This window comes from Phyllostomus discolor, chromosome 6, assembly GCF_004126475.2.
Source record: "Phyllostomus discolor isolate MPI-MPIP mPhyDis1 chromosome 6, mPhyDis1.pri.v3, whole genome shotgun sequence".
NCBI lineage: Eukaryota > Metazoa > Chordata > Mammalia > Chiroptera > Phyllostomidae > Phyllostomus > Phyllostomus discolor.
In genome coordinates this window covers 116,595,244-116,621,138 of record NC_040908.2, presented here as the reverse complement: position 1 = coordinate 116,621,138, position 25,895 = coordinate 116,595,244, and the positions used below count along the sequence as shown (strand labels likewise).

The 25,895-nt window shown below is 44.9% G+C and overlaps 1 protein-coding gene across 7 annotated transcripts in view; it reads right to left on the bottom strand.

Annotated features, from left to right (window-relative positions):
- TENM4 (teneurin transmembrane protein 4) overlaps positions 1 to 25,895 on the bottom strand; it is a 736,252-nt gene that overhangs the window by 142,820 nt on the left and 567,537 nt on the right. For all 7 annotated transcript variants that reach the window (XM_036028749.1, XM_028514477.2, XM_036028750.1 and 4 more), the window contains 2 exons: positions 2,730 to 2,831; positions 568 to 762 (listed from right to left, as the gene is read on the bottom strand). In XM_036028749.1, coding sequence (XP_035884642.1) covers positions 568 to 762; positions 2,730 to 2,831 — 297 coding nt within the window. The remainder of the gene's footprint in view (positions 1 to 567; positions 763 to 2,729; positions 2,832 to 25,895) is intronic.

The following is a 25,895-nucleotide window of genomic DNA, read 5'->3' as shown; positions in this document are numbered from 1 at the left end:
ATGCTTATGAGCACCTCAAAGCCACATATATGAACACATACATAAATATGAAGGAGGCAGAGTTTCGAGATCTAAAATAAACTCACAGTTCAGAGATGGGGAGCAGATAAGCTTAAAAGGAGTAGAAAGAACTTGGGGTATGGAGACAGAAAGACTAGGCTCAATCCCAGCCCTGCTATGTACTAGCTGTGTGACCTTGGGCAGGTCATTTGCCTCTCAGAGTCTTCATTTCCTCAACTATAAAATGAAGATGATTCCCCTCCCTAGTGGGTTTGAAGTTAAACAATACAAGGCTTCTAGCACAGAGCCTCATACACAGTGAGTACTCAATATAACATTCTCATACACAGTAAGTACTCAATGCACTTCCCTTCACTGAGTAAGACCAAATTTGAATGTCCTCTTCCTTTCAGTTAATTCCTGCTGCTGACGAGTTCCTCACTCAGGGGGTAGGGAATCACAGGGTTGCTCAGGTAGCTTCCTCTGCTCCCTGGATGTCCTCTTGGCCATGTGTGCTGACCTCTAAGTCCAAGCAAGGTGCTGGTGCTGGCTGCGCGCAAGCCTTACCTTCCTCACAGTTCTCGCCCTTGTAGCCGGGGTTGCAGATGCAGGTGCCCATGATGCAGGTGCCGTGGTTGCTGCAGGCCACATCGATGCACTGGTTGGTGGGCACATCACACTCTGCGCCCTTCCAGCCGCTGTGGCACAGACACCGGCCCTTCATGTACTGGCCATTCCCGCTGCAGAGCACGGGGCAGGAGGCTGGGGAGATGGCACAGGAAGCCTGGCGTGAATCAAAGCCCAGTGTCCCCCAGCAGCCTTTGCCCTTTCTCCCCTTGGCCTGCTAGCTTGACCAAGAGCCTCAAGTGCTTTGCCACAATTCCCACGCGTGCCCATCTGTTTCTCATGTTTTATTTCATTCCAGGTTAAACCCATCTGGAGCTATAGGCCAAGGTGCAGGGGCTGGCAGAGCTGGTTCCCTGAACCCTGCTTTTTTCCATCCCCCTTATATTCCTGGTGCAGCATGGTGGTTGCCAGGACCCTTAGTTGGAAAGTTTCAGTCTGTTCCTTGGGCCCTCTACAAAACACAGCTAGCCTCCTACCTGCCTCAGCCCCTCCTCTGATGCAACCCATCTGACAGCACTCCATTTTGCTTCCCCACACCTCAGCTGCAGCACCATTTACTGTTGCCTTGAAGCAGCAAATCTCAGTTTTTCTTGCCTTTCAGGCTTCCACTAAAACCCCATATTCCACTGTCCCATGAGAGAGAGTAGCTGAGCCCAACTTAGCTCTTGAAAGTATTATCTTTCCATTCTGCCTCTTAGTGTAAAGTGTTTTGTGAACACCTGTACGGAGGACACTATATAAAAATAAATGATATTCATTGTGCTGTAAGTGCACACCAGTCTTGGTGAGGAGGCTGTTTCATACATGACTCCTCACTTTAAGTGCATATGGGACGAGACAGTAATTGTTGTTAGAAGGAATGACTCATCTCTTCTCTCTGCACCACCTTCCCCGAGCCCCCACCTGGCATCTTGTGTTTTGAAAGCACTCAGCCAGAATCACTGGGCTGCCTCAGGGCTGCCGGCTCTGCTGCCTCAAACTGAGTCTATTTCGTGTGGGAAAGAGCAGGCAGGATCCCCAAAGCAGCGTCATATCACTGTATTTTCCCGCGCTGTTTCCACAGCCTGGAAAGCTCTCTCTGGCTTCCACCAGTGAACAACAACTCAAGTGTCAGGTCTTGGTTCCAGTGTAACCTTATCTGGGGAGCCTCTCCTGGTCCTCACTCCGTTCAAGCTAAGACAGCTGCTCACTTTCACTCTGCTAGGAGCTCCCTGCCTGTGATCTCCCTACAGTGTTTCTCCCTATTAGGTGCTTTGTAACTGATGATTTTGCCTGTCTCCCATTCTGAGAGCAACTGGGCATGCTCAGTGTAACCTCAGAGACTAGCACAGGACTTTGCCTGAAATGGCACAAAGCAAATGCCTGCTTAATGACTGAAGAGGTGGAAAAACCAAGAGAAGGGAAGGGACCTTTTGAGCACCCCCAAAGGGAGTGCCAAATTCTCAGGACTCCCGATCTCCTTTGGCACTTTCCTTGTTACTTCTTTCAGGACAGAAATGGGGACCAAATGCACAGGGTAGATCATGGGCAGTCTTTAAACTCTTGCAACAGTGGTTATTGTTAGCCCCGTGTGTGCTCAGATCTGAAGCAAGATTAGGGTCCTGTGTGGAGAAGAGCTGTCTCGCCTTCCAAGTCCTTGGTGGTCTCAGCCATGATTCTGCCTGTGCAGTTAGAAGGCAATAACTGAGCAGCAAATAAGCCCCCACTCCTCTGCACAGTGGCAGGAAGAAGCCACTCTAGCTAAAGATGAACTTCAAAGGCCCTTGGCAAACACTGATCACTCCTCTAAGACGAAATCAGCCGTTAAAAGGACCCCATGCCACTCCCTCTGCCCTTACAATGGAACATGAAGTTCACTGTGGCTGCCCCCGAGGGCAGTCCTTCCTGACCTCCCCGGTCATGCACGTGGGGGTGACAATGGCTGATGCGGCCACACTCTGCGGCAGACCTCCCTGTCTGGGTTTCTGAGGAAAGGCCCCTGGGAGCCCTTCTCACGAGAGTCAGGGGATGGGCTGGAGCTCTGCACTTGCTCTGAGAAGTGACAGTGGAGCTGCCCGAGGGGCCTGGGGAGTGGAAACTGCAGGCCGGCACAGGGCTCTCACCTCGACCGCAGTCAGGGCCCAGGAAGCCCAGGAAGCAGTGGCAGGTCCCCGAGATGCAGTCGCCGTTGCCATAGCAGTTGCTGGGGCAGTTATCCACCGATTCTGGAGGGAAAGGGAAGGAGAGCTGAAAACAGAAGCTTGTTTCCCCAAACAGGGGGCCCAGGAATCAAGCCTCAGGTTAACCAGGACCCACGAATTTGAGTTCTTCTGGCTCAGTCACTGAAAGCAACCGAGTTAAAAAAAGTACATGTTATTTTACTCTTACTGAGGTCCATCTCCACTGACACTAGGAGACATGTTCTGGAAAATGTCTGCCTGAACCAACCTTTTATAAATCAAATTTGTATCTACAAATACATTAGAGAATTTTCTCTAAAGTCACAGGGAAAACCAATTTAACTTGTTAGCAGTGGTTATCTTTGGATGCTGGGTAATTCTTGGGGTCTTTACACTTTCCCATGTTTTACATTTTCCTCATAATGGGTTGATATTCCAGGAATTTGTTTTTTAAAGCTACTGAGCATTTGTAAATCTGCCTTTTCCCACCTCTGATTTTTCATTGGTCCCGGTCCCCACGTGCTCCATTCACCACCCAGCGGCCTGAGTGATGTCTCTGCAGCAAATCTGATCCTGTCACTCTCCTACTTAAAACCCTTCAGTGGGGGAGAAATGAAAACACCAAGCTTATAAAAGGCATAGGAGTTCCCTTTCCTATTCCCTTTGCCCCACCTGCAGCCCCATCTTCTACGACCATCATGCCCACCTTTGCAAAGATGTTACTTTGTTTAAGTCTCGCTCATACTTTGGGATTGCCTGTGTGACATGTCAAGGAAATACAGACTTCATTTCAGAAAGATTTTAGTGAAAAAAACAGTCCATGTTCTGTAGCTCCAGGTATTGAACCTGTCAGCTGGGAAATCTGTTCATGTGGAACAGCCCACTTCTCACTATCGCTGGATGTGGAGTAAAGGACAGCGGGCACTGTATTGTGAAAGCCTTCTTTGTGTCATGTAGTTCCACCAAGTTTATCTCATTTCACTGCCACCATATCCAAAGAATGGATTGGTATTTGTATTTAAAAACAAACAAAAAAGGAGACTGAGAGATGAAGTAACTTGCTGAAGGCCACACTGTGTTGTGGATGGAAGACTCAACCCCGGGCCTCTGGACCCCAAGCCTGGTCTTCTTCAGTAATATGCTCTCTGAGCCTTAAAGGAACTTTGTCCACAGCAGAAGCCAGGAGAATGAGCGAGGTGACAGGTCTGTAGGACAGTGAGGCCAGTCCTGAAGACTGCAAAGGACCCAGTTGGAAGGTAGAGGAATCTAGAATTTGTAGAGCTTAAGGGGATCCAAGAGACCATCTAGCCCAAATCTTTCATTCAACAGAGAAGGAAACAGAGAGTAGAGGAAGGGCAGTGACCTGCCCAAGGTCTCAGAGTGAGTCCACAGAGTCAGAGTTGAAAGCAGAGGGAAAGGTTAGTAAGGCGGGCAGAGTGGACGATTCAACCACATGTCTTCTTTGCATACAACTCTAAGTCATGAAGCCAAAGCTAAGGCCTCTGTCAAATGAGATGTTACCATATAAGACACGAGTCGTGTCCACAGGACACTTGCAGCCTAACTGGGAGAACGAGATAACACTGTCAAGGAGTAGCAGCACAGGACATGGAAGCAGCTCTGCCTGGAGGTAAGGAAACCTGGTTCTGGGGTCCATTCTTCTGGTCCCATGGAGGGTGACCTAAAGCTACTTCCATCCTGGCTCTGGGTCTCACCTTCCTCAAATGTGAAATGAAGGTGATGGCAGAGATGACCCCTAGGACTGCTCCCTGTTCTCATATTCTATGAGTCTATAATTAAGAAAGCAACTGTACAGGAAGGGCATCCAAACAAAGACATGAAGCCTTCCTTAAAGGAAGCAAAACTCTTAGTGCCAATGCAATGCCTGCTGCTATGGGGCAAAACCAGCAGAGGGTGGGCTTTTCAGAGGAGGTGGGCTTGAGGAATGGCTTGGGTACAGATGGACCAGGGAAAAGGCGGGGAGGCAGTGAGGAGTTCAGGGCACCATGTACTTCCCGGAAAGATCTCTCCCCACCTGTCTGCCATTATCAACTTGGAAACTACTTTAAAAGTTTGGAAATAGGGTTTAAATGTGTGGTTCTTTTTGTGAGTGGGTGGGGAATTCCACTTACTCCATGTTGTTCCTCTTCTAACACCAACATCATTTTTATACTAGCACAGAATTAAGAACGAGAGGATCTAACCCAGCATATGTTCTTGTTTCAGGGCGAAGTGGCCTGGCTCCACCCAGGACAAGGTCACAAGCCAGGGCCCTGAGTGTCTGTCTCCGCTCTCCAGTGGCTTTGCTTTGTAGATGCCATGCTCCTGATGCATACCTTTAAGTTTGAAGTAGCTTCATAAACACATTCTTTAAAAGAGAGTGACTTAGAAATTTTCATTTTGAATATTCTTTTAAAAATAAGAATTTTGAGTAAGATTAAGGTAAGATTATTTTCCCGTTTAGCTACTGGCTAAAGGTATACCTGGAGGGCGGGTTCCACCTGCAGTACTGCAGGAGCACTGGACAGAGGGCAGGAGGTCTGGCCCCTAGGTCTCGTCCTGCTACTGAATGGCTGCGGGGACTTGACCATGTCGCTTCATCATCTTTCTGCACCTGTTTCCTCGTCCTTGCACTTGCTCCTCACACACCTGCCTGCTTGGCAACTCCTATTCCTTTCAAATCCAGCTGAAAGGTCACCTCCTCTGACAAGCCTTCCTGATTTCTTAAACAGGCTCGGTTACCCTAGGACTCTTTCCTTCACCCCCACTAAAGCCCCAAACAGTCCCCATTATTGACTACGAACTCCCTGAGGGCAGGAACTGAGTGTGTTCACTTATATATTTGCCAGGGTTCAAAGAGGGTCTGAATAAATGTTCATTGTGATCACTGAAAGAATTCAACTAGATGATCTCAGAGACTCTCCCAGATCTCAAATCCTGTGGTTCAGTATTTCTCAAAACCATGGTATGAAACAGTCTCCTAATAAAAATTACTGTAATTACCAGTTGCATTTTTAACAGGATCAACTACAGATATGTGTTATGTATACACTTTCTAGATTTTGATTTATGGCGCCTGCAAGGTACAAACCTGTTAATCATCTGCCAGAAAGCCTTCACGGTGAAAAAGTGAGGAAAGTATATTTTCTATGACTGAGTATAGGGTTGGTTGCTGAATCTGACAGCACAGAATACTGTTTGCTACAAAACTTGCCCAAGGCTGCTGGTTTCAGAGAAGGCAGAAGTTTTAGAAAATATGAAACATGGAATAATTTTATGATAGTAACAAGGAAGTAGAAGAGAGACATTTGGAGAATATTTCCTTTTGATGAAATGTTTATGTATATAGTTTTTCTTCCACTTGGAAATATTTCAACCACCCAGGGCCCACCTGGGATCCCACACGTAATAAGTCCCCACTGACGAGACATCTCCATGCTAAAGGCTCATGCAGAAGTGACACTCATTGGCGTGGGAGAAGTGTGAACTTCATTGAATAAATTTGTTGTTATGTTTCCAATTAGTGCTTGGTGAATTTCTTCCCTCCATAGTTCCTTCCTGTTTTTGCTTGTGTCCAAATGGCAGCTGCCTTCATTCTGCAGGAGGTGTGCCATTAGAGCTGCTCAAATCTAAATGAAAACTTCAGCTGCCCATGAATAACAGAATTTCATAATTGGGTATATGGTATATTGCCTGCCCCGCTCCCCAGCTTTGTTTTTCTATCACAGCAGTGGGTCCTGCTAGAAAATTTGATTCTCAGGAACTTGTTTTTCCTTCCATCAATATTGAAATGAAGAGTTTAAATGTTTTCTTAGCTCCTTCTCTGGACATGTGTTGGGAGTGGGCGTGCTTTCTGCATGTTGAACAAAATATTGCTTGACACACAAAGGGACAACTGCAGAAGGGAGCAAAGATACCAGTGTTCTTCCCTGGAGGAGACCCGGGAGACAGGAAACCAGAGGCCTCGGGGAACCTCCGCCTGGCCTCATTTTGCCTGTTCACTGTACTTTTCCAGAAAGAAATCATTAGCATTGACGTGTCAAGGTGAAAGGATAACAGTTGATAAATATGTCCTCCTGAGTCCAGAGTTGATGCCCGGAAAAACCTGCCTTCATTTGCCACCTTTTTCTTTTCTGTTTTGAAATCCAAAGCCTCATTTTGTAGGAAACAAGGAGAGGCCACGGAGGAATATCCTGCCTGGAGAAGGACTACTGGGAGCCTAGCCGCCTACTGGACTCCTGTCTTCCAGGGGCAATTATATGAGGAGAGGGAAGGAGGCTCTTCCCCTGCGTCACCTCCTGGGGGCACAGCTTCCGGCCCTGGTCTGAGAAGGCACACCTCGGTGGTCAGAGGGGCCTGATGCTGGATTCTATCACCAAAGAGAGAAGGAACCAGCTGTGAGTGAGGTCGGTGCTTACTAACCATCCTTGATCTCTCTCTCCCTGCTCACTCAGCACTATCCCTCCCTCCCAGCCCTGTCCTGCTCCCCTGTGATGTGTCCCAGACAACAGAAGCTTGTGTTTACTACCTGCAACTTCTTTCTTTACTTCTCTTATCTTTCCTTAAGTTGTAAAATAAGTGCTGGCAAATGTCTAGGAGTGCTCAGTCGAGGAACCAAGATCCAGCTCCTGCCTGGCAGAGGTCCACTCTCTGATGTCTCCTTTTGGCTACTCTCTAGGACGGATGCTCATGCTTCAGGCAAGAAGGAAAGAACTTGGACACAGGACAGCCAGTTGGATGACTGGGTGTGTCATCCTGACAGCAGCTAGTGACATTTGTAGTTTAGGTTACATCTATTACATCCTCTTTGATCCCGAAAGGGGATTGGGATTATTATTGGCAACCAAAAAAAAAAAAAAAAAGAGGAAAATAAACTAGACAGTATAGTTGTGATTTAATTCTACAGCAGCTCAAGGTTGAGAGAAGACTCTTATACAGATCTTCTCATTTCCTCAAATTGAACTGTGAAAGATATATATTCTACTTCACTCCTTATCATAATTATGAGAAATAGGTACGTTTGCCACCATGTTACAGTTTCAGATGGAGATTGAGAGCTGGTGCCACTCTTTCAAGGTCACAGCTATCAGGGAGAATCTGGTAGCTGAACCAAGTTCTACCTGAAGCCAAAGTGTGTAGTCTATGGCCTAGACCAAAATCTGGGCTCTGGAGCCAGATTATCTCTTACTAGTGACATACCCTTTGGACAGGTCATCTCTAAACATCAGTTTCCTCATCTGTGAAATGGGTTAATAATAGCACTCGCCTCAGAGGGTTGTTTTGAAGAGCAAACAGGGTAAGGCTGTGCATAAAGAGGTTTGCTCAGGACTTGGCAGAGTTGGTATTTTGTTTGAAGACAGGGTCATACATGCATTTCATTTGTGAACCAAAACAACATACTAACTTGGTCTAATGAATCCAAACCACACAATGTGGATCACTGGGGATAAACACACACACACACACACGCACACATGTATATAAAACACATAGAAACTCCCCACAGTTAAAACAGGAAAGCAGACAAGCACTGTGCTGAATGTGAAGAAGTCAGGGTGTTTGGGTAAATTCCCTCCTGGGGGAAAGCACTGTCAAAGTAAATTAAACCTGTTGTCTCCCAGAAGCCCAAACACAGGCAGACTCATGCCAACAACTGAAAGAACTTCCTCCCTCTGCATTCCAGATTGGCACTGGGCAGGTGCCAGGTGCTGGAAAACTGGTCCATGGCCCAGGAGGTGTCAATCCCTGTAGGTGCCCCAGCTTTCTCTGCAGATGATGGAAATCAAATGCTTTTCATCTGCAACCATCTAGGTCAATGCAATGACAAAAATTTGACAAAGCCCCTGACAGCCTGGGCTTGAAGCCAGTTCTGCACTGGCATTTGAACTGGGAAATCTGTTTTCAATCATACCCAGAAATCTACCAACCACTATTAAGAGCAGTTCTAAGGAGGGGTCTGAGAAAGACACCATTTCCTTGATTATATTCATTTTGGGTTCTTCGTTAATTATTTATTTGGGGGCAAACCAAATTTCATCAGTAAGACTGTGAACTCCTTGAAGACCAGCATCATGTCTGGTTCTTCAGAGAGTCTAGTGAGTGGGACACACAAAGCAAGTCCTCCTTAATGTCTGTTGTTGAGAAACTCAGCAGGAATACAAGGGAGAAGTGAGGTGTAGGGTGGCGGTCAAGGCAGTAAGAATGGCACAACAGACTCAAGAGAACAACTGGTGGCCAAGAGGCTATTGCTTCCTTGTCCTATATTTTTTATGTACAACATGTAGAATGTAGGGAGTGATGGGAGGCTCAGTTTTGCATTGTACTCTCAGACGGCATTTGGAGTTCAATAGTTCACATCTGGGGGCCACATTTATGAGCCTGGTAAGATCAACGGGAACGTGTTCATCAAAGAACAACCAGAAGGAGAAGAGAGCTTGAAACCACATTTCAAATAAAGAATTCTTGAAGGAATTAGGAATTTAGCTTACTAAGGGAGTATGAGCTCTGTTTAAAAATATCTGAAGGGCTGATATGTGAAATAAAGATTAGACTTTGGTTTTGTGACCCCAATAGGTTGACCTAGGTCCAACAAGTAAGGACTAGGGTCTTTGAGAAATGAATTTGTTTCGAAAGAAGAAAGAATTTTGTAAGAGGCAGAGCAGAATACCACTTACTGTGTTGGGTTATAGCCCATGGATAGGTATGCATGTGCCTGAATATTGTAAACTTCTTGAGGGCAAGAAATGTGTTATTCATCTCTGAATCTTCAATAAATAGTATCACCCTTGACTCAAAGCAGGTGATGAGTGAATGTTGGATGAATGACTAAATGGACTAGGTAACCTATTAGGTCATGCATTTTCAGTCACTGGACGTATTCAAGAAGAGGGCAAGTTAATGACTGGGGGGAGGGAACTCCAGGGGGATAACAGATAAGCTGTATGGCATCTTCCAAACCCGAAATCTTATGATTCTACGAGTCACGGTGGAAGGAAACATGCCTGGAGTATATCAAGAAACTTGGGTTCTAGTCCTATGCCTGCCACCAGCTTGTTAGGTGAACTTGGCCTAGTCCTTTTCTCTCCAGGACTTTCTTTTCACCTCCAAAATCCATTACGTTTATTCAGCAGGTATTTCCTGAGTATCTCCTCTGTCTCAGGAAGTGTTCCAAGGGAAGTGGGTGGCTTAAGTGATCTTTCAGAGCTAACATCCTGTGATCTAATGAGTTAAACCAGATTGTCAGTTGTTAGAAATAGATGTTTTTTGAAAAAGCTAAGATCATCATCATGTTTAGGACCTGAGGGAGCAAAAGGAAGTTTGTTGTTTGAGGGCAGGCTCCAACTTTTTCAACCTCCCTGCTGTGTCTTCAGATAAGTAGCATTACATGATCACCTCTCCTGTGAGAGGGGTCTCCGGTGAGTCACCGAGGCTGTGTAAGCAGGGATGAAATTGGAGGGCAGGCAGCTTCCTGGCTGCCTTTAGCTAAGAGCTCCCACATCCTTTCCCGGGGCTGCTGGCAGCAGCTCTCACAGATGTCAGAGTCCCTGCAGTTGGCTCTGGTTCTGCTGCCTTTCCCAGGAATGCTGCACATGCATCGTCTTCTCCATGCCATGTGCCCACGTGCCAGAGGCCACTGAGACACACACGCCAAATGGTGATGAGAATGACAGGTGCTGTGCTGTTCAAGAGCATGAGGGCCCTCCAAGGAGAGGGGCTGCTCATGTGTTTGGGGACACTTTTCTTTCCCTTATAAATTTATCAGTCCTTCACCCACAGCTCCTTCTGAGGGGCACTGCTCTGCCCTTAGTTCCTCTCAAAACAGCAGGCACAGGTAGACAAGATGATGCTACCTCTTCACTGGCCTGAGGTGACTGGACTGGGATGAGCACCTGACCCAAGAATACTCCATCCATAGGCTGACTGACCAGCACTCTATGACATGGCCACAGTTCCTGCCTTTTGTATTTGAATTAAAATATACCCAGGGGATGTGGCGGTCGGTGATGACAGCATGAGAGTGGAGGTCAGAAGATAAGATGGAAAGAGGGGCTGGTAAGGCTATTCTGGCCTTAAAGTAGGAGCCAAAGTTCAGAGGAAGCAGTCTTGAGTGAGCAGAGGATGCCGGCCTATCAGCAGGGAGAGGTGAACGGAGCTGAAGCTCTGAGAGAGGCAGGGACACCACAGCAAGAGGCCGCGCAACCCATGACAAGAAGAGAGTGAATGGGGACCCTGGAGCTGCCTGGACTTGCAGAGGCTTCTCAGAGCCTCTGTTAGTCCCAAAGTGTGTCAATCTTTTGGAAACTACTTCATTGCCACATCTGCCTGGCCTTGAGGTTGTTTGAGTGTATTTTTGCTCCTTGCAGCTGAAAGAACCCTGACACATCTACTTGCCTTGGACCTTATCAGGCTCTACCTGGTAGATTGCAGGCTTTGATGATAGCTGGTAAGTGTGGGATGTAATGTTCGTAAAGCATTTCTACATACGGCTTTATTTGATCCTTACAATAGCTCTGTATGGAGGAAGGGAAGGTGCTATTTATTATTTCCTGTTTTGTAGATGAGAACACGAAAGCACAGAGAGCTTGCTGAGGTTCCTGCAGCCAGTCAGTGACAGGACTATCTCATCTTACCTAAGGCAGGGGTTCCTTCATTACCTGCCACTGCCGGTCCAATAAGAACACCTGCTGATCCCCCTCCTGCTGCCTTCAGTCTGTCGGTAATACAGTGAGGACTACACAAAGGATGCTGCCAGGACCAGGAAATTCCAAATAGCACCTATTTTAACTTTGGTAGTTGAAATTCTGGTTTAAAAATATATCTACTAGCATTCAAAAATCAAAACACAGTTCCAGCCATTCACAACCATATCATACTGGACAATAATATTGATCCATTTACTCATTATCACCCATTCATTCAAACAAGTCTCTGGGGAATCCACTGTGCTGATGCCATCAAGGGATCCAAAGTGTGGTCCTGCTTCTCAAGGAGCAGTAGCAAGGCTCTGGGCTTTGAAGTAGGAACAGATCTGGGCCTTACTTCTAGGGTGGGACTTACAATAAGTCACTGCATCTGAGATCTTGGTTTATCTGTGAAATGAGAAAACTACTATCTCATAGCCTTGTTGTGAGGATGAAATAAAACCATCATGTACATACATATGTATGTACATATATAAACATACACCTGGTATATAGAAGATGCTCAGGAAATGTTGCTTTACTCCTATCTCTAGGACAGTTTCAGTGATCATCACATTTTAGCTTGAGCCAGTCCCCTGAAGGGTTTGTTAAAACATGGAATGTAGCCCTGGCTGGTGTAGCTCAGTGAATTGAGCACAGGCTGCGAACAAAAGTGTCGCAGGTTCAATTCCCAGCCAGGGTACATGCCTGGGTTGCAGGCCATGACCCCCAGCAACCGCACATTGATGTTTCTCTCTCTCTCTCTATCTCCCTCCCTTCCCTCTCTAAAAATAAATAAATAAAATCTTTAAAAAACAAAACAAAACATGGAATGTTAGGCCCGGCCCCCAGAGTTTCTGATTTAATAGGTCTGGGGTAGGGCCCCACCTGATGCTGATGCCCTAAGTGTGGGTACCACTTTAAGAGCCACAGATCTGGAAGAAAGGCTGAGACTTTACACACAGGTCTAGCTACACAAGCCAGAGGGGACAGAAAGATCCAAACTCTGAACAACTGTAAAACACTTGTGGACCGCTTCCAAAGAGGAAGGCTTGATCCTCCAGGAGGCGGTATTTGAATAGCTCTTCAAGAATAGACAGTCTTTTGAAATGCAAAGCAGTTCTGGGCAAGATGGGGGTCGAGTAAGCAGCTCCAGAATAATCATCTTTGCTGCTCCCACACAGTGACCTGCTGATCATCATGCCAACTTCATGTCAAGTCTGTCTTCAGAACAAATTATTTAAGAAACCAGTTTTTTAAAAGCTCAACTCAGCTGCTAGCTGGAGGGTTCCATCTAATGAGCATCACTTTGTGCTGAATTATTCTGTGATGACAGACAATGGGGGAGCAGAAACAGGCTCTGAGGAGATGGGGTGGGGGAGCTGTTAATTATTCACCAATCATTTATCAGAGCTTGTCAGCAAGCTTGATACTGCTCACAAAACAGGAGAAAACCACCCCACCCCCTTTATATCAGCATAGCCAGGACTGAAAATGCACAGAACTACGTAAAAACGACCCAGATGACCGCGGGTTAAAACTCCCTTGCTGGCCTGGGCTTCACTGGGAGAGTGGAAATGTCTGGTCGGAGTTACCTCCAGCCTGACCCACTGCGTCAGCCTTCCAAGTGGGTGCCTGCCTCCAGCCTCGTCCCTTTCAGTCTCCCTGTCAGCCACAGCTGCGTCCTGGAGTTGTGTCTCTCCAGGTCCCTGCTCCACAGCACCTAGCACAGATATCGCAAGCTGGAGGCCTGTGGACACTTTTGTTTGGAAAATGTTTTTAAAACTTAGAATTAGTTGTTAGATTTTTTTATAGGAGCATTCATAGAAAAATCATACTGGTTTTTTTTTTTTTTTTGAAGAATTGGAAAATCCAGCGTGGCAACAACCGCCTCTCATTTAGGAGAGGCACCGGGGCTGACACGTTCCGTATCTGCAGCTTCCTGCACTGCTGCCCCCAGCCTGGCCCCCAAGGCATACGGACATACGACACTGGCTTGGAGGAGCACTTCCCAATGCGTGTTCCAGTATGGTCTTCATGCTGTTGTCACAGTCACATACTGCTTGTCCTATGATTCACTTGGGTTTTTTTCTTGACTCATTTATTATTTTCTTAAATTTTTTTTTAAAACAGAAATTCACTATCATTATGAAGTCATGATTTGACATACCTAATTATACTTTTTTTCCAGTTTACTGAAGTAAATCCATAATTTTTGAAAAAGAATCTGTCTGTATGATCTAAACGAATCTGAAGAACTATACTTTTGGAAACACTGGTGAGGGGAAAGCCTGAATTTCTGAGCCAGGAGTTCAGGGCTCTAATTTCCCTTTCCAAACTAATTTAATCGCCACAAGGGTCCTCCTCGTGTCCACTTTGTGCTGCGGCCAAATTGCTCCCTGCTTGCTCCTGAGCCCACACAACCCTTCCAGCCTCCCGGAGGTGCCAGAGCTGGTGACTTCACCTGCAAAGCCATCCGCCCACCCCCCTGCACCCGTCCAGGTCCTAACTGTGCCTCATGGCCCAGTTTAACATCATGTGGTCAGTGAAGCCTCCCCAGATCCCCTCTAGCAAATGAAGTTTCTCTCTCATCTGAATCTTAATGGTACTTTATTTCTATCCTTCACTTATCACCTACTGCTTTCTACCTTGAAGCATAGTTGTTTATGAATGTGGCCTTTACCCCTAGTAGACTGCAAATACCTTGAAAGTAAGAGGTCCATTTCCAATGTGCCATCTTGTCCGAGTCTGCTGGTGACTGGCATACTGCCTCGCCTAGAGCAGCTACTCACTCAATGCTTGTCAAATATCAAATGACAAAGGGCAACAGCGCCTGATTTCTGCCTGCAGTCCTGACACAGGCCTCTTTCTGTGGGGTCTGGACTGCTCACTTCCTTGCTTTTTTCTTTTCTTTTTTTTCAGATTTCATTGTTACACACTTTTCCCCAGACCTGCAGCTCCACTCTCATTTCTCTTCCTCTGGGCCTGTTGCTCTCAGCTAGCCCCCGTACTGGGCCCTCTTCCCCTAAAACAGCACTAACCATGAGTCTGGGGCATGTGCAACAATAAAATTTCGTGGGGCCCCAAATCTGTTCTCTAGCAAGAACTGTCAAGATGGCTTCTGTGAATTATATACTTGAATGACTTCTTCCAGGACATACGCAATACAATGATTAACAAGGTGGGTAAATTCTCAGACTCTAGTGGATTTTTCTTTACAATAATTATAATGTGTGTTGGTCTGTCTCACAGTGATTTGAACAGTATTTCTTATTTATCTAGTAAGTAACACTGAACATAATAACTTGGGTCTACATCTTTGGGCCAGAGGCCAAGCTGGAGTTCTGTTGGACACCAAATCCTATTAGAAACCATGGTAATATAATTATATGTTCAAGTTAAATATTTTTTAGCAGCTCTAGCCACCAAGAAAGATCAATCCTTCAGCCTCTAGGCAAAGACTACCCAATGACAAAAACAAATGCTACATATCTTTCAAGGAACTGAGAAATAACAGTTGCTGTTGTAAAAAGTTTATGGAACCTTCTGGCCACCTCTGACTCTCCGGCTGCAGCAGGACTTTAAGACACCATTACACTAGCGTATAATGCAAATGTGAACTCCTACCTGGCCCTGACCGAAAGGGAAGTGTCCCCAGTTCCCTGACCAATGAAAGGCTGGCCTGTCTATGTGCCAGGGTTGTCTGCTCTCTACCTGGTAAGACATTTGGAAGCAGTCCATAGCTCCTACTCTCAGCTGTCTGCACGCCTGAATGACGAGGGCTGCTGGGGCCCCTGAAGCACTAGGCTACAGCCCTGTGGCTGGCTAGCCTTCCTCCCTGGTCCCTGATCCCTTTTACATGACCACTGGGCTAGAGTGTGAGTACAGACCCAGGCGTGCTCAGTTCCTCAGGGCTGGATCCTGTCTGTGACATGAATTAGCTTCACTTGACTAGAACTCCCTAATCATGACTGAGGACAGACTATGCAATCAGGCAGACTTCGATGTGACTTCCACTTCTAAGTTTCACTAGCTGTACAATCCTGGACACATCACTTGGGGTCTCTGAACCCTAAGTAACCCTGGTTTCCTTACCTATCTCATTTCAAGGTTGGGGAGGAAATGAGCTAATGCATGTAAAGCACAGAGTAGGGCTTGCAGTAAATGTCTCATCACTGGCAGGTAAAATGAAACCAAGCCAAAACAAACCAAACGGAGCAAACCCATTTTGGACAAGCCAGGTCAGAGGCTGTTTAGTATAACAGAAAGAGCACAGGCTTTAGAATGAGATGCCTGTGTGACCTTGAACAAGTCACTTTACCTCTCTGTGCTCCATTTTTCCTTGTTACAGTATTAGCATCTGGGTGACTATGAACAGGGAGCCCTGGACCCTTCCAGGGGTTAGCATTTCCTGGTTATCCTCTGGCTGATGTCATGCGTGTGGGTACATGCATTTTTGACCACAGGACAACAGGGAGCCGGGAAAGCAGCAACTAATGCTCCAACACTATCTCTACATTGTACTGACTTATCTTATTAAGACTCAACTAAGTCCATGGAAGATTACGTTTCTTCCACCTGCAATACACACTACAACATCCTGGGTTATGCCCGCATGGATGTATCGGGGACACTGAATTCTTTCTTCCTCTCAGCTCATACCTCCAAGGCTTGGGTGTACATTCTACAGACATCACCCCACTTTCTGTGACAGATGAGCTGTAAGGGTCCCCAGCTTCTCCTAGAGCCCTGGGGACATTTCCCATGTATCCCTTCACATTGTGAACCCCTGGCTTCTTCCCTCTGTCATGGCTTATCCTAAGCACTGTGGCTGCACCCATGACATGCAAGGCTGGTTCTGCTGACTAGGTCTGATCCATCACTGCAGCTAGGGGCTGGGCTCAGCAGCCAAAGGCAGAGCATGCACATGCATATGGCTATATCAGAAGAGAAGCTGCCATCTGCTCATTATTAAACTGAAGGTGATGGGAGCTAATGCTAGGCTTGCTGGGTCTTGAGGCTTCCAAAAAAGGTAGTAGAAAGTAGGAAAAACAGATCATCACCTTCCCAGGGAACAGAACCTCCAGCTGAGCTGGGGTAAAAGGCCCTTTGATCCTGAGCCCTACACTTGTAGACACAATATCTCTACCTACCTTGGCCTTAGCAGCTGCAGAGTCTTTTGTCACTTCGCTTCACTTCCTGGCAGCTAGCCAGCATCCTGGAGGACACAGGTGCATGTCCTTTCCAGAGCAGCTGGGTATGAGGGGGCTGCTGCTCTGGCCATCTGATAATTTCAAAGGTTTAGGAAGAATAGCTTTTGTTCATGATGGCTAAGTATCACCCCTCTTTCCTCTCAGACCCTGAGCAAATCCCAACCTTCAAGTTCAACTGCCAGGACAAAAAATTAAGAGAAAGGCACTAGCCAGAGAATATTTTCAAATACGTCCTCCGAAAGACAAAGATGGGCTAGAATATTTGACTTCTCACTTCTGCCCTCTAAGCTTACATTTCTAGTGGAGCTAGAGGCAGGTTTTCAATACTAAAGTAATAAATGCAGACATCCAATAAGGTAACAATAACTAGAAAAATAGGACTTCTGGCCAAGATGGAGGCATATGTAGATATACTTTGCTTCCCCACACAACCAAAAGAAGGACAACAACAAATTTAAAAACAAAAAATAACCAGGATGCTAGAAAATAGAACTGTATGGAAGTCTGACAACCAAGGAGTTAAAGGAGAAATATTCATCCAGATCAGTAGGAGGGGCAGAGACAGGCAGATGGCCAGAGAGGACACTGGGCAGAGAGGACTCACAGCAAGACAGTGGCTGGAGCACCGAGGTGGGTGAGGCAGCGGCTGGCAGAGCAGGCTGTTCCACATTTGCATGCAGATAAACTGGGAGGAACAACTGGGGAACAAGACAGACCACACAACCCAGGGTTCAAGTGTGGGGAAATAAAGCCTCAAAACCTCTGACTGAAGAAACCTGTGGGGGTTGAGGTGGCAGGAGAAACTCCTGGCCTCACAGTATAGTTCGTTGGAGAGACCCACAGGGTCCTAGAATGAATACAAAACCACCCATCCAGGAATCAGCACCAGAAGGGCCCAACTTTCTTGTGGGTAATGGCAGAAGTGACTGACAGCTGGCAGAGAGCTGAATGAATGCCATTGTTCCCTCTTGGACTCCGCCCCCCACCCCATACAGCGCCACAACATAGGATGTGGGTTGCCCTACTCTGGCTTAAGGCTCCTAAGGCTCTGCCTCTTATTATGTAACACACACAACCAAAAAAAAAAAGGCCCAAATGAAAGAACAGATCTAAGCTCCAGAAAAAACACAACTAAGCAATGAAGAGATAGCCAACCTATCAGAAGCACAGTTGAAAGCACTGGTAATCAGGATGCTCACAGAAGTGGTTGAGTATGGTTGCAAAATAGAGGAAAAAGTGAAGGCTATGAAAATTGAAATAAAGGAAAATATACAGGGAACTGACAGTGAAGGGAAGGAAACCAGACTCAAATCAACAGTTTGGAGCAGAAGGAAGAAATAAACATTCAACCAGAACAGAATGAAGAAAAAGAATTCAAAACAGTGAGGAGAGGCTTAGGAACCTGCAGGACAACTTTAAATGTTCCAACATCCAAATCATAGAGGTGCCAGAAGGAGAAGAAGAAGAGCAAGAAATTGAACACTTATTTGAAAACATAATGAAGGAGAACTTCTTTAATCTGGCAAAGGAAATAGACTTCTAGGAAGTCAGGAAGCTCAGAGAGTCCCAAAGAAGTTGGACCCAAGGAAGCACACACCAAAGCACACCATAATTACATCACCCAAGATTAAAGATAAAGAGAGAATCTTAAAAGCAGCAAGAAAAAAGGAGACAGTTACCTATAAAGGAGTTCCCATAAGACCATCAGCTGATTTCTACAGGCAAGAAGGGGCTGGCAAGAAGAATTGAAAGTCATGAAAGGCAAGGACCTGCATCCAAGATTACTTGATCCAGCAAAGCTATCATTTGGAATGGAAGGGTAGGTACAGTGCTTCCCAGATAAGGTCAAGTTAAAGGAGTTCATCATCCCCTTACCCTTATCCCTCAAACCCTTATATGAAATGTTAAAGGGGCTTATCTAAGAAAAAGATCAATAACTACAACAATAGCCAGCCAACAATAGCCATATGGAGTCCTACTATGTTCTAGGCACCAACCTCATGTTGTCTCATTTAACTGTCACCCCAGCATTAATAGTTAGGTGTCATCTGCACTTTTCAGATGAGGAGATAGAGGCATAGAGAATGGGATGGCTTGCCCAAACCACTGGTTACTGAAAGTCTACTCTGTGCCAGCTAGGGGAGGTTAACTGATTTCATTGCTCCCTTCTCTGCCTGACCCCCTCCCTGCACAGGTTTGCTCAGGCTTTCTCGACAGCTCAAGAGAAACTGCATGGCAGTTAGGCCTCTCCATGCCTGCTTCCTCCAGTGCAATCAGTGCTTTGGAGGGCCAAGGTGGGGTCTAGGCTGCTCTGTAACCCCAGATCCCAGTTCAAGGCCAGGCAAAGAGCAAATGCTTATTAAATAGTCTGCTGAGATATAATGAAGGCACAGCCTCTGCCCTTTGACCTCACAGTCTGACATGGGTGACAAACAGCTGGCTCACAATGCGGTCAGTGCCTGCAGTGAATAAATGTATAAATGTATAAATGTATAAGCCCAGATGAGGAAGCAAGCCCTTGGGGACATCTGAGGAAGGAGTGTAGCCCAGCACTGGGGCTGGGGAAAGTGCCTCCATGAAGAGAGGGGCCGTTTGAGAATTTAGAAAAAGCAGACCGTGTTCAAACATACATGTTCTCTGAATCAGGCAGGGCGGCAGGCGGGGAATGCAGGATGCACAGCAGAATCCAGGCTGTGAAAGGCGGTCAGGTCAGTAACCAGGGACAAAGGACTTCCCACAGCCCAAGCTGGGAAGGAGCTCTACTTGAGGCAAATTGAAGTGTCCACTGTTGTAAATATCTCTCCTTCTGGGCAACTTTTTGAGACAAAGACTAACCAGGTTGGTTGACTCCTGCCCAGAGAACACCTTCATTCAGACCTTCAGCCAGTCAGCATGTCTCTGCTTTGGGACTCAGATTCAAAGTACAAATTAAAGAAAATAAGATAGGAGCCCAATAAGTGTCAGGCAGATGCCAATGTACTATCTCATTAAACCCCTCTGTCGCTCAAGGAGGATAGTCACCTTTCTCAAGCTCACACAGCTGGGTGCTGCAGAACTGGATGAGAGCCTGCTTTTCTCATTCCTGGGCTTTACCCTGCACTCCAATAGGCTTCTCATCCTGGAGTTTTGTCCTGTGGCTCCTCCCTCCCTTTCTTCCTCTCCAAATCCTCCTGTGCTTCTTTTTCCACCCTAGGTTGTAGTGTGACCCTGCATATTGACCTTCTCAAAATTCCCTTAACAATTCACTTTGCACTGCCCAGTTCCCCCATCTGCTGTCCTCAGTGCTATTAGTGTTGTGTCTTCTCTGGCTGTGAGAAGCTGAGAGGACAAGGACCCCAGACTTTCATGCATTTGCCTCCCCCAAGGAGCAGCTTAGTTGTTTACTAAAATAAATACACAAATAAATGTACAATCAATATGCATTTTTTCCTCACCCAAGAAGATATTCACTGATTTTAGAGAGACAGAGAGAGAGAGAGAGAGAAACAGAGAAAAGCATTGCAGCATCGGTGCTGCAGGCTACACCGATCAGTAGCCTTCTGTATGTGCTCTGACTGGGGACTGAACCCACGACCCAGGTATGTGCCCTGACCGGGAATCAAACCTACAAACTTTTGGTGTACAGGGCAGCACTCCAACCAACTGAGCTACCTGGCCAGGGCTCAATACACATGGTTTAAGTTGATTTTTTTATTTTATCAGAATTAGTGGAGTTGGGTATCCAAAAGAAAAAACTAAATTTGGACAACTGTGTGCCTTTTGTGAAAACAGTAAGTATGCAAGTGGACTTGGGAGCAACAATAATATCAACATCTGTTGTGCACTCAGTGGGGAGCCTGCTCTGCACGCACTGCCCTGCTGCGGTCTGCTGTTCGCTAGGCCTGCGACACACCCCTTATTCTGTGACTTCTCTTCACCTCTCTCCTATGCTGAACTCCTTGTTTCCTGACCCCCCTTGTTGATTTACTTTATGGTTTTGGTGGGGTGCGTTTTCAAGCAGCTTCCTGAAAAAGGTGAATGGGAGGTATGGATTCCGTGTCTGGCTATAGGTATCTTTATCCCACCCTACACTGGATTGATTCTTTGATTCTCTATGCCAGGTGAAGGGGAAACCCTAAGGGTCTGACTGCTGCTGCTTACATATCACTCAGACTGGAGCCTGCCCATGGGCCGGCTCCATGCCCCCTGCTGCACCCACAGCCTTGTTCCAGAGGCCGGCCAGCGCTCTGCTCCTCACTGCCACTTCCGTGAGCAAGGGCTCAGTATCCGGCTTTCTCCATGCTGCTAACGCAACCTACTTTCTTTTTTCCTGACATCTCTTGATGACTATTGCATCTTATTCTTTCTGTCCTTGTGGGTTTGTTCCTCATTTGTTTGTTTGAAATCATTGCTCTCATTATGGTGGGACTCCAGGAGGGGATAAATTTAACATGCAACAGCAAGTTCTTAATAAAATTTGAGACAATTTTCTAGTTCCTCTTTCCCGAAGCTCTCGTTCCTCGGCTTTAAAAACAGTATAACTTCTGACAGCCACTCATTCCCACCTGCCTTTTCTAGCTCTTCATCTATGCATTAAATGCTGGTGATCCTCAGGCATCTGTCTTAAATCCTCCTCCCTTCCCACCTCTTGCCACTCACCTTGCTCTCCCCATCAGTTTTTTTGAGGTCTGAACTTAGGTGCCATATACTCAAAATAAGCCTTTCCTGATCCTACCCCAATTAGGTTAGTGACCTTCGTCCAGTGCTCCCCAGGGCCCCACCCCTCTCCTTCATAACCCATCACAGTCACAGCACTGATCCACGTCCTCCCTAAAGGCTGAGAGAGACACAAGGGCACATCCCTGTGTTCACAGCGGTCACCATCGCCACCACAGAGGGCATTGCAGGTAGATGGATGGTGTGGAAGAAACAGATACTGGATGAATGTGTGCTTGCAAGGATGAATGAATGAATGGCCCAATCAATCAAATTGGATTCAAACCCAGGCTTGTCCATATACTTGATGTGTGATCTTGAAACCCCCCTCCAAGAAACAAAACAAAACAAAACAAAACAGTGCCTTTCCTTCTAAAGCTCAGCCGCTGCTTCCACTAAATAGGAACAATAATCTGAGTACCATCCTATCTCACTGGGTTGTAAAGAACAAAATAAAAATGAAAAAACAGCATGCCACTGTGCTGAGTAAGCTGCAAGTCCTGTACAACATAGGGGATTATTACTATCCTGGAGAACTCTGCTACACAGAAAACTCTTGTCTGTTTTGGGTTTGGAGGATGCAGGAAACAGAATTGCAGGCTCAAGTTTCAAATCTCAGGATTCTTTCAAATTTGCTTTCTTTCTTAAAGTGAATTCCACTAAGCCTTCTCTGGTACACTCTAACACTAGGCATTCAGGATGGACGGACCACCTGTGTTCTTGTCTTTCACCTTAAGCAAAGCTGATTAGAAAGCACAGTGTGCCTTTACAGTTAATAGTTTTAACTTAACACCTTCTTTAAAAAGTCAGAACAAAAGAACAATGACAATATTTATATACACAGAGGCGTACAACTGAGAGCTGAAGTGTCCGTAGCACCTGCAGCACTGAAGAAATTGCATTGGCAGCAGACTTCAGTTCAGCTCAGATCCTTGTCTGGTCCTCAGATTTGCCCATTTGATCACTTGTGCAACTGGGGAGAACAGGAAACCTTTACAAAATCCCAGCTCCTAGGCTTACAACAGTCTCCTCTTTCAGAGCCCCCAGTGGTTAGTGCTTTGAAACACTGCATTGGGTTCAGTCTGGGAAAGCTCCAGACACCGGTGGCCAGCTGACAGACACCCTGACCAGCACCCTCTAAATGTCATTTTGGTTTCAACAGCAGGAAGAGGGTGGTGGAAACAGCAGTGCCTCAGGGTAGAGAGACATGAATTCAAGTTCAAATTCTGCTTCTAAACTACTGATTTAGGCAGCTAAAGTGTTATTAACAGATGGGTTCATACCGTAAACATAACTTCTGTCCTACTTCTGGGGTTCAAAATTATAAGCATTTTCCCACATTTCATACTCTTCATAACAGTGATTTTTAATGGCTGAATAATACTCATTAACTGAACATTCCAAAATCTGCTTATATGCTTTCTTATTTTAGAATTATATTATTTCCAAATTTTCACAACTGTAAGCAATGCTGAGATAAGCAAGGAGCTTTTTAAAGGTTTTGGTTTATTTCTTAAAGACTCTCAGAAATTAAAAATGTGAGCATTTTTATGATTTAATACAAAATGCCAATTTGCTTTCCTGAAGGGTGTGTTGATTTACAATGCAACCAGGAATACACGTGGGTACAGTTGTGCTGTAGCCCCCTGTGGCCTGGATGTTAACTTGGAGGGGGCTTCTAATTTATTAGGTAAAAAAGATAAGCAATTATTTTAATTTGCACTTTTTAGATTACTATTGAGGTTAAACATATTTTAGGTATGTTTACAGCATACTGTACATTTTGGGGAGCTTTCCTACACATGAACTTTAGCCATTTGTCTATAAGATCATATTTTCCCCCGAAGGATATACATTTTAACATAATGTAGATAGTAACTCTTCCTTGATCTCTCCTAATTGCTGCAAGTACTTTTCCAGTCTACTATTTTTCTTCTTATTTTGATGTCTTATAAGACATATGGAAGTTTTACATTTTTAAGCAAGCATTTGTTAGTCTTTTGCTTTGTAATTCTTCAATGACTTTCAAACTTAAAAGTCCTCCCTAAATCAGAGATATGTGAACATTGGGTTTTACCCGTTTCTTAGTTTGACTTTTAAGTATTTTCCTCTTTAATCCATCTGGAATGTATTTTGGCATATGGTGTGAGGTGAAGTCTGAATCAGAGGGTAAAAACTCTAATTCCTCCAGGGGCCAGGCAGGTAAATTAAAGAAGTGAGGAAGAAAAAGAGAAATCAGAGATATGAGGTGGAGACTGTGTTGAATTACAGAGTATTTAAGGAGGCACAGGCTCGTTCCTACAGGGATTTTGGCCTTCTAATTTGTAAAGGTAAACCATAAACCTATAGTTTCATGGGAAATTGTCCAATTTTTAAGTATTGGGCCAACACTGTAGGCTATAAAACTGCTCTGTGTCTACCAACCACATCTATCACTTTGAATGCTACTCTGCAGCCTCTGCGTCAGCCTGGAGTTGTCTAAATTATTCCAACAACATTTATTAATTTGCTTTTTTAAAAAATTACTCTTCACTGGGGGATATGTCCACTGATTGATTTTTAGAGACAGAGGAAGGGAGGGAAGGAGGCAGAGAGACACACACACATGGATATGAGACAGAAACATCCATCGGTTGCCTCCAGCATGCTTCCTGACCATGGACCAAACCCATAACCTAAGTATGTGCCCTGACTGGGAATTGAACCTACAACCTTTTGGTGTAAGAGGCCATTGCTCCCATGAAGTGAGCTAACTGGCCAGGGCCCAACAATGTTTATTGATTAAGTCTCTTCTTCTCCAATAATTTGCAATTCTCTCCTTTTCAAATATTAAATTTTTACATATGACTGGTAATGCTTCTAGGCAGTTTTATTTAATTAGTCTGCTTGACTCCTATTCTCTTTTATTATAGATTTATGGTATGTTAATATTTTTAAAGATGAGTGCCCTTTCATTATTCTTTTTGGATTTTTTTTCCATACTTTCATCTGTTTATTATTCCAGCTGAGGTCTTAAACCATTCAACCAAATCACCTAAATCCCCTTTAGGGTTCTGTCTGGCATTCCATTAACCTATAAACTGACATATTTAGAGTATTTCACCTTCTCATCAAGAAACATTTTATATTTCCTAATTATTCATGTCCTGTTTTATAGCTTGCAATAAAATTTCACAGTTTTGTCACATAGGTCACATATAGTTCTCATTAAGATGATATTTTAATTTTTATTGATTTATTTGACTGAGACATTTTTCATTATATTTCATAACTGGTTATTGTAAGTATATGGGAAATCTACTAACTTCTGTAAAGCTATCTTGTACCACAGTTACAAGTTCTGAATTCTTATTAAGTAAAATAGTTCTTCCAATTAGTGTTTGTGTGAACTCTAGGAATAAAAAAAAATACTTCACCAATAGTGACAGCTTCATGTTGGATTCTTGTTTCTGTTGAATGTTTCCGACTGGCTAAAACTTCTAAAACAATGCTAATAAAAATATACCCTTATTTCGTAATGATTTTAAAGGGATTTTGTCTAATATTTAACTAGGAAGCATTAGATTTTCACTAAAAATTGATGTTCTTTGTCATGCAAAGTATTTTTCATCTTTCATTTTCAATATTGTTATGACCTAGTATTGTCATCAAAGCTGTTTTTACCCTTATTGAACACATAAGACAGGTCTCAGCACAGTGCATTCAAAAAGTGTTGGAAACTTACAAAATGGGTGTGAGCCAGAGGCACCTGGGTTTGAATCCTAGCTCTGACTCTGTGTGATGCAGAGCAAAATCGCTGCCTCATCTGGAAAATGGGGATAATAACTTAGATGGGCAAAGGCTGGATTTAAGAATTAAAATGAGTTAATGTAAATAAATCGTGCCTAGCGTAGTAATTAACACCTAGGAGAAGCTCAACAGATTTTATGTTCCTCCACTGTCATTTAAAAGAAAGAGACGATGGTGGTACACTTTCTTAAATGAAAGCTTTCCAAAGAACAGCTTGCATTTCTAGGCTTGAGAAAACTCAAATTGTATTTGTGAAAAATATCACCCCAACCTTCCTGCTTTAGTACATAGGACTTTTTCTCACTTTTCTAAAATGTACAGTCCCTCCCTTGCACTCTTGCATAGATTCTTTGGCCTATGACACAAATGAAAATAAAAAATCAGGCTGATATGTAATATGAACCAGGAATGAAACAAACTGTGCTTCTATTAGCTCTGAACATGAGTGCTGCTCAGATAAAGGCATGAACAAGCAGCTACTCAAACTCAAACCAGATGTGCTGAGGTTTCTGGCTTACAGTTTTTTTATAACCCTTCATGTAACACTTACAGTCCTGTCATTCCAACAGAAGGTCCTCTGCTCTGTGGAAGCAGCACGAAACCCTCCCCACAGCTCTGTTAGATTTGCAGTCATTAAGCCTCTGCTTGATTGTAAAGGTTAAGGAGCTCCTTCCACAAGTAGAGAGGTCCTTAGGTACAAACTCTTTGCCCGGAGAAGTGCCAAGGACTGA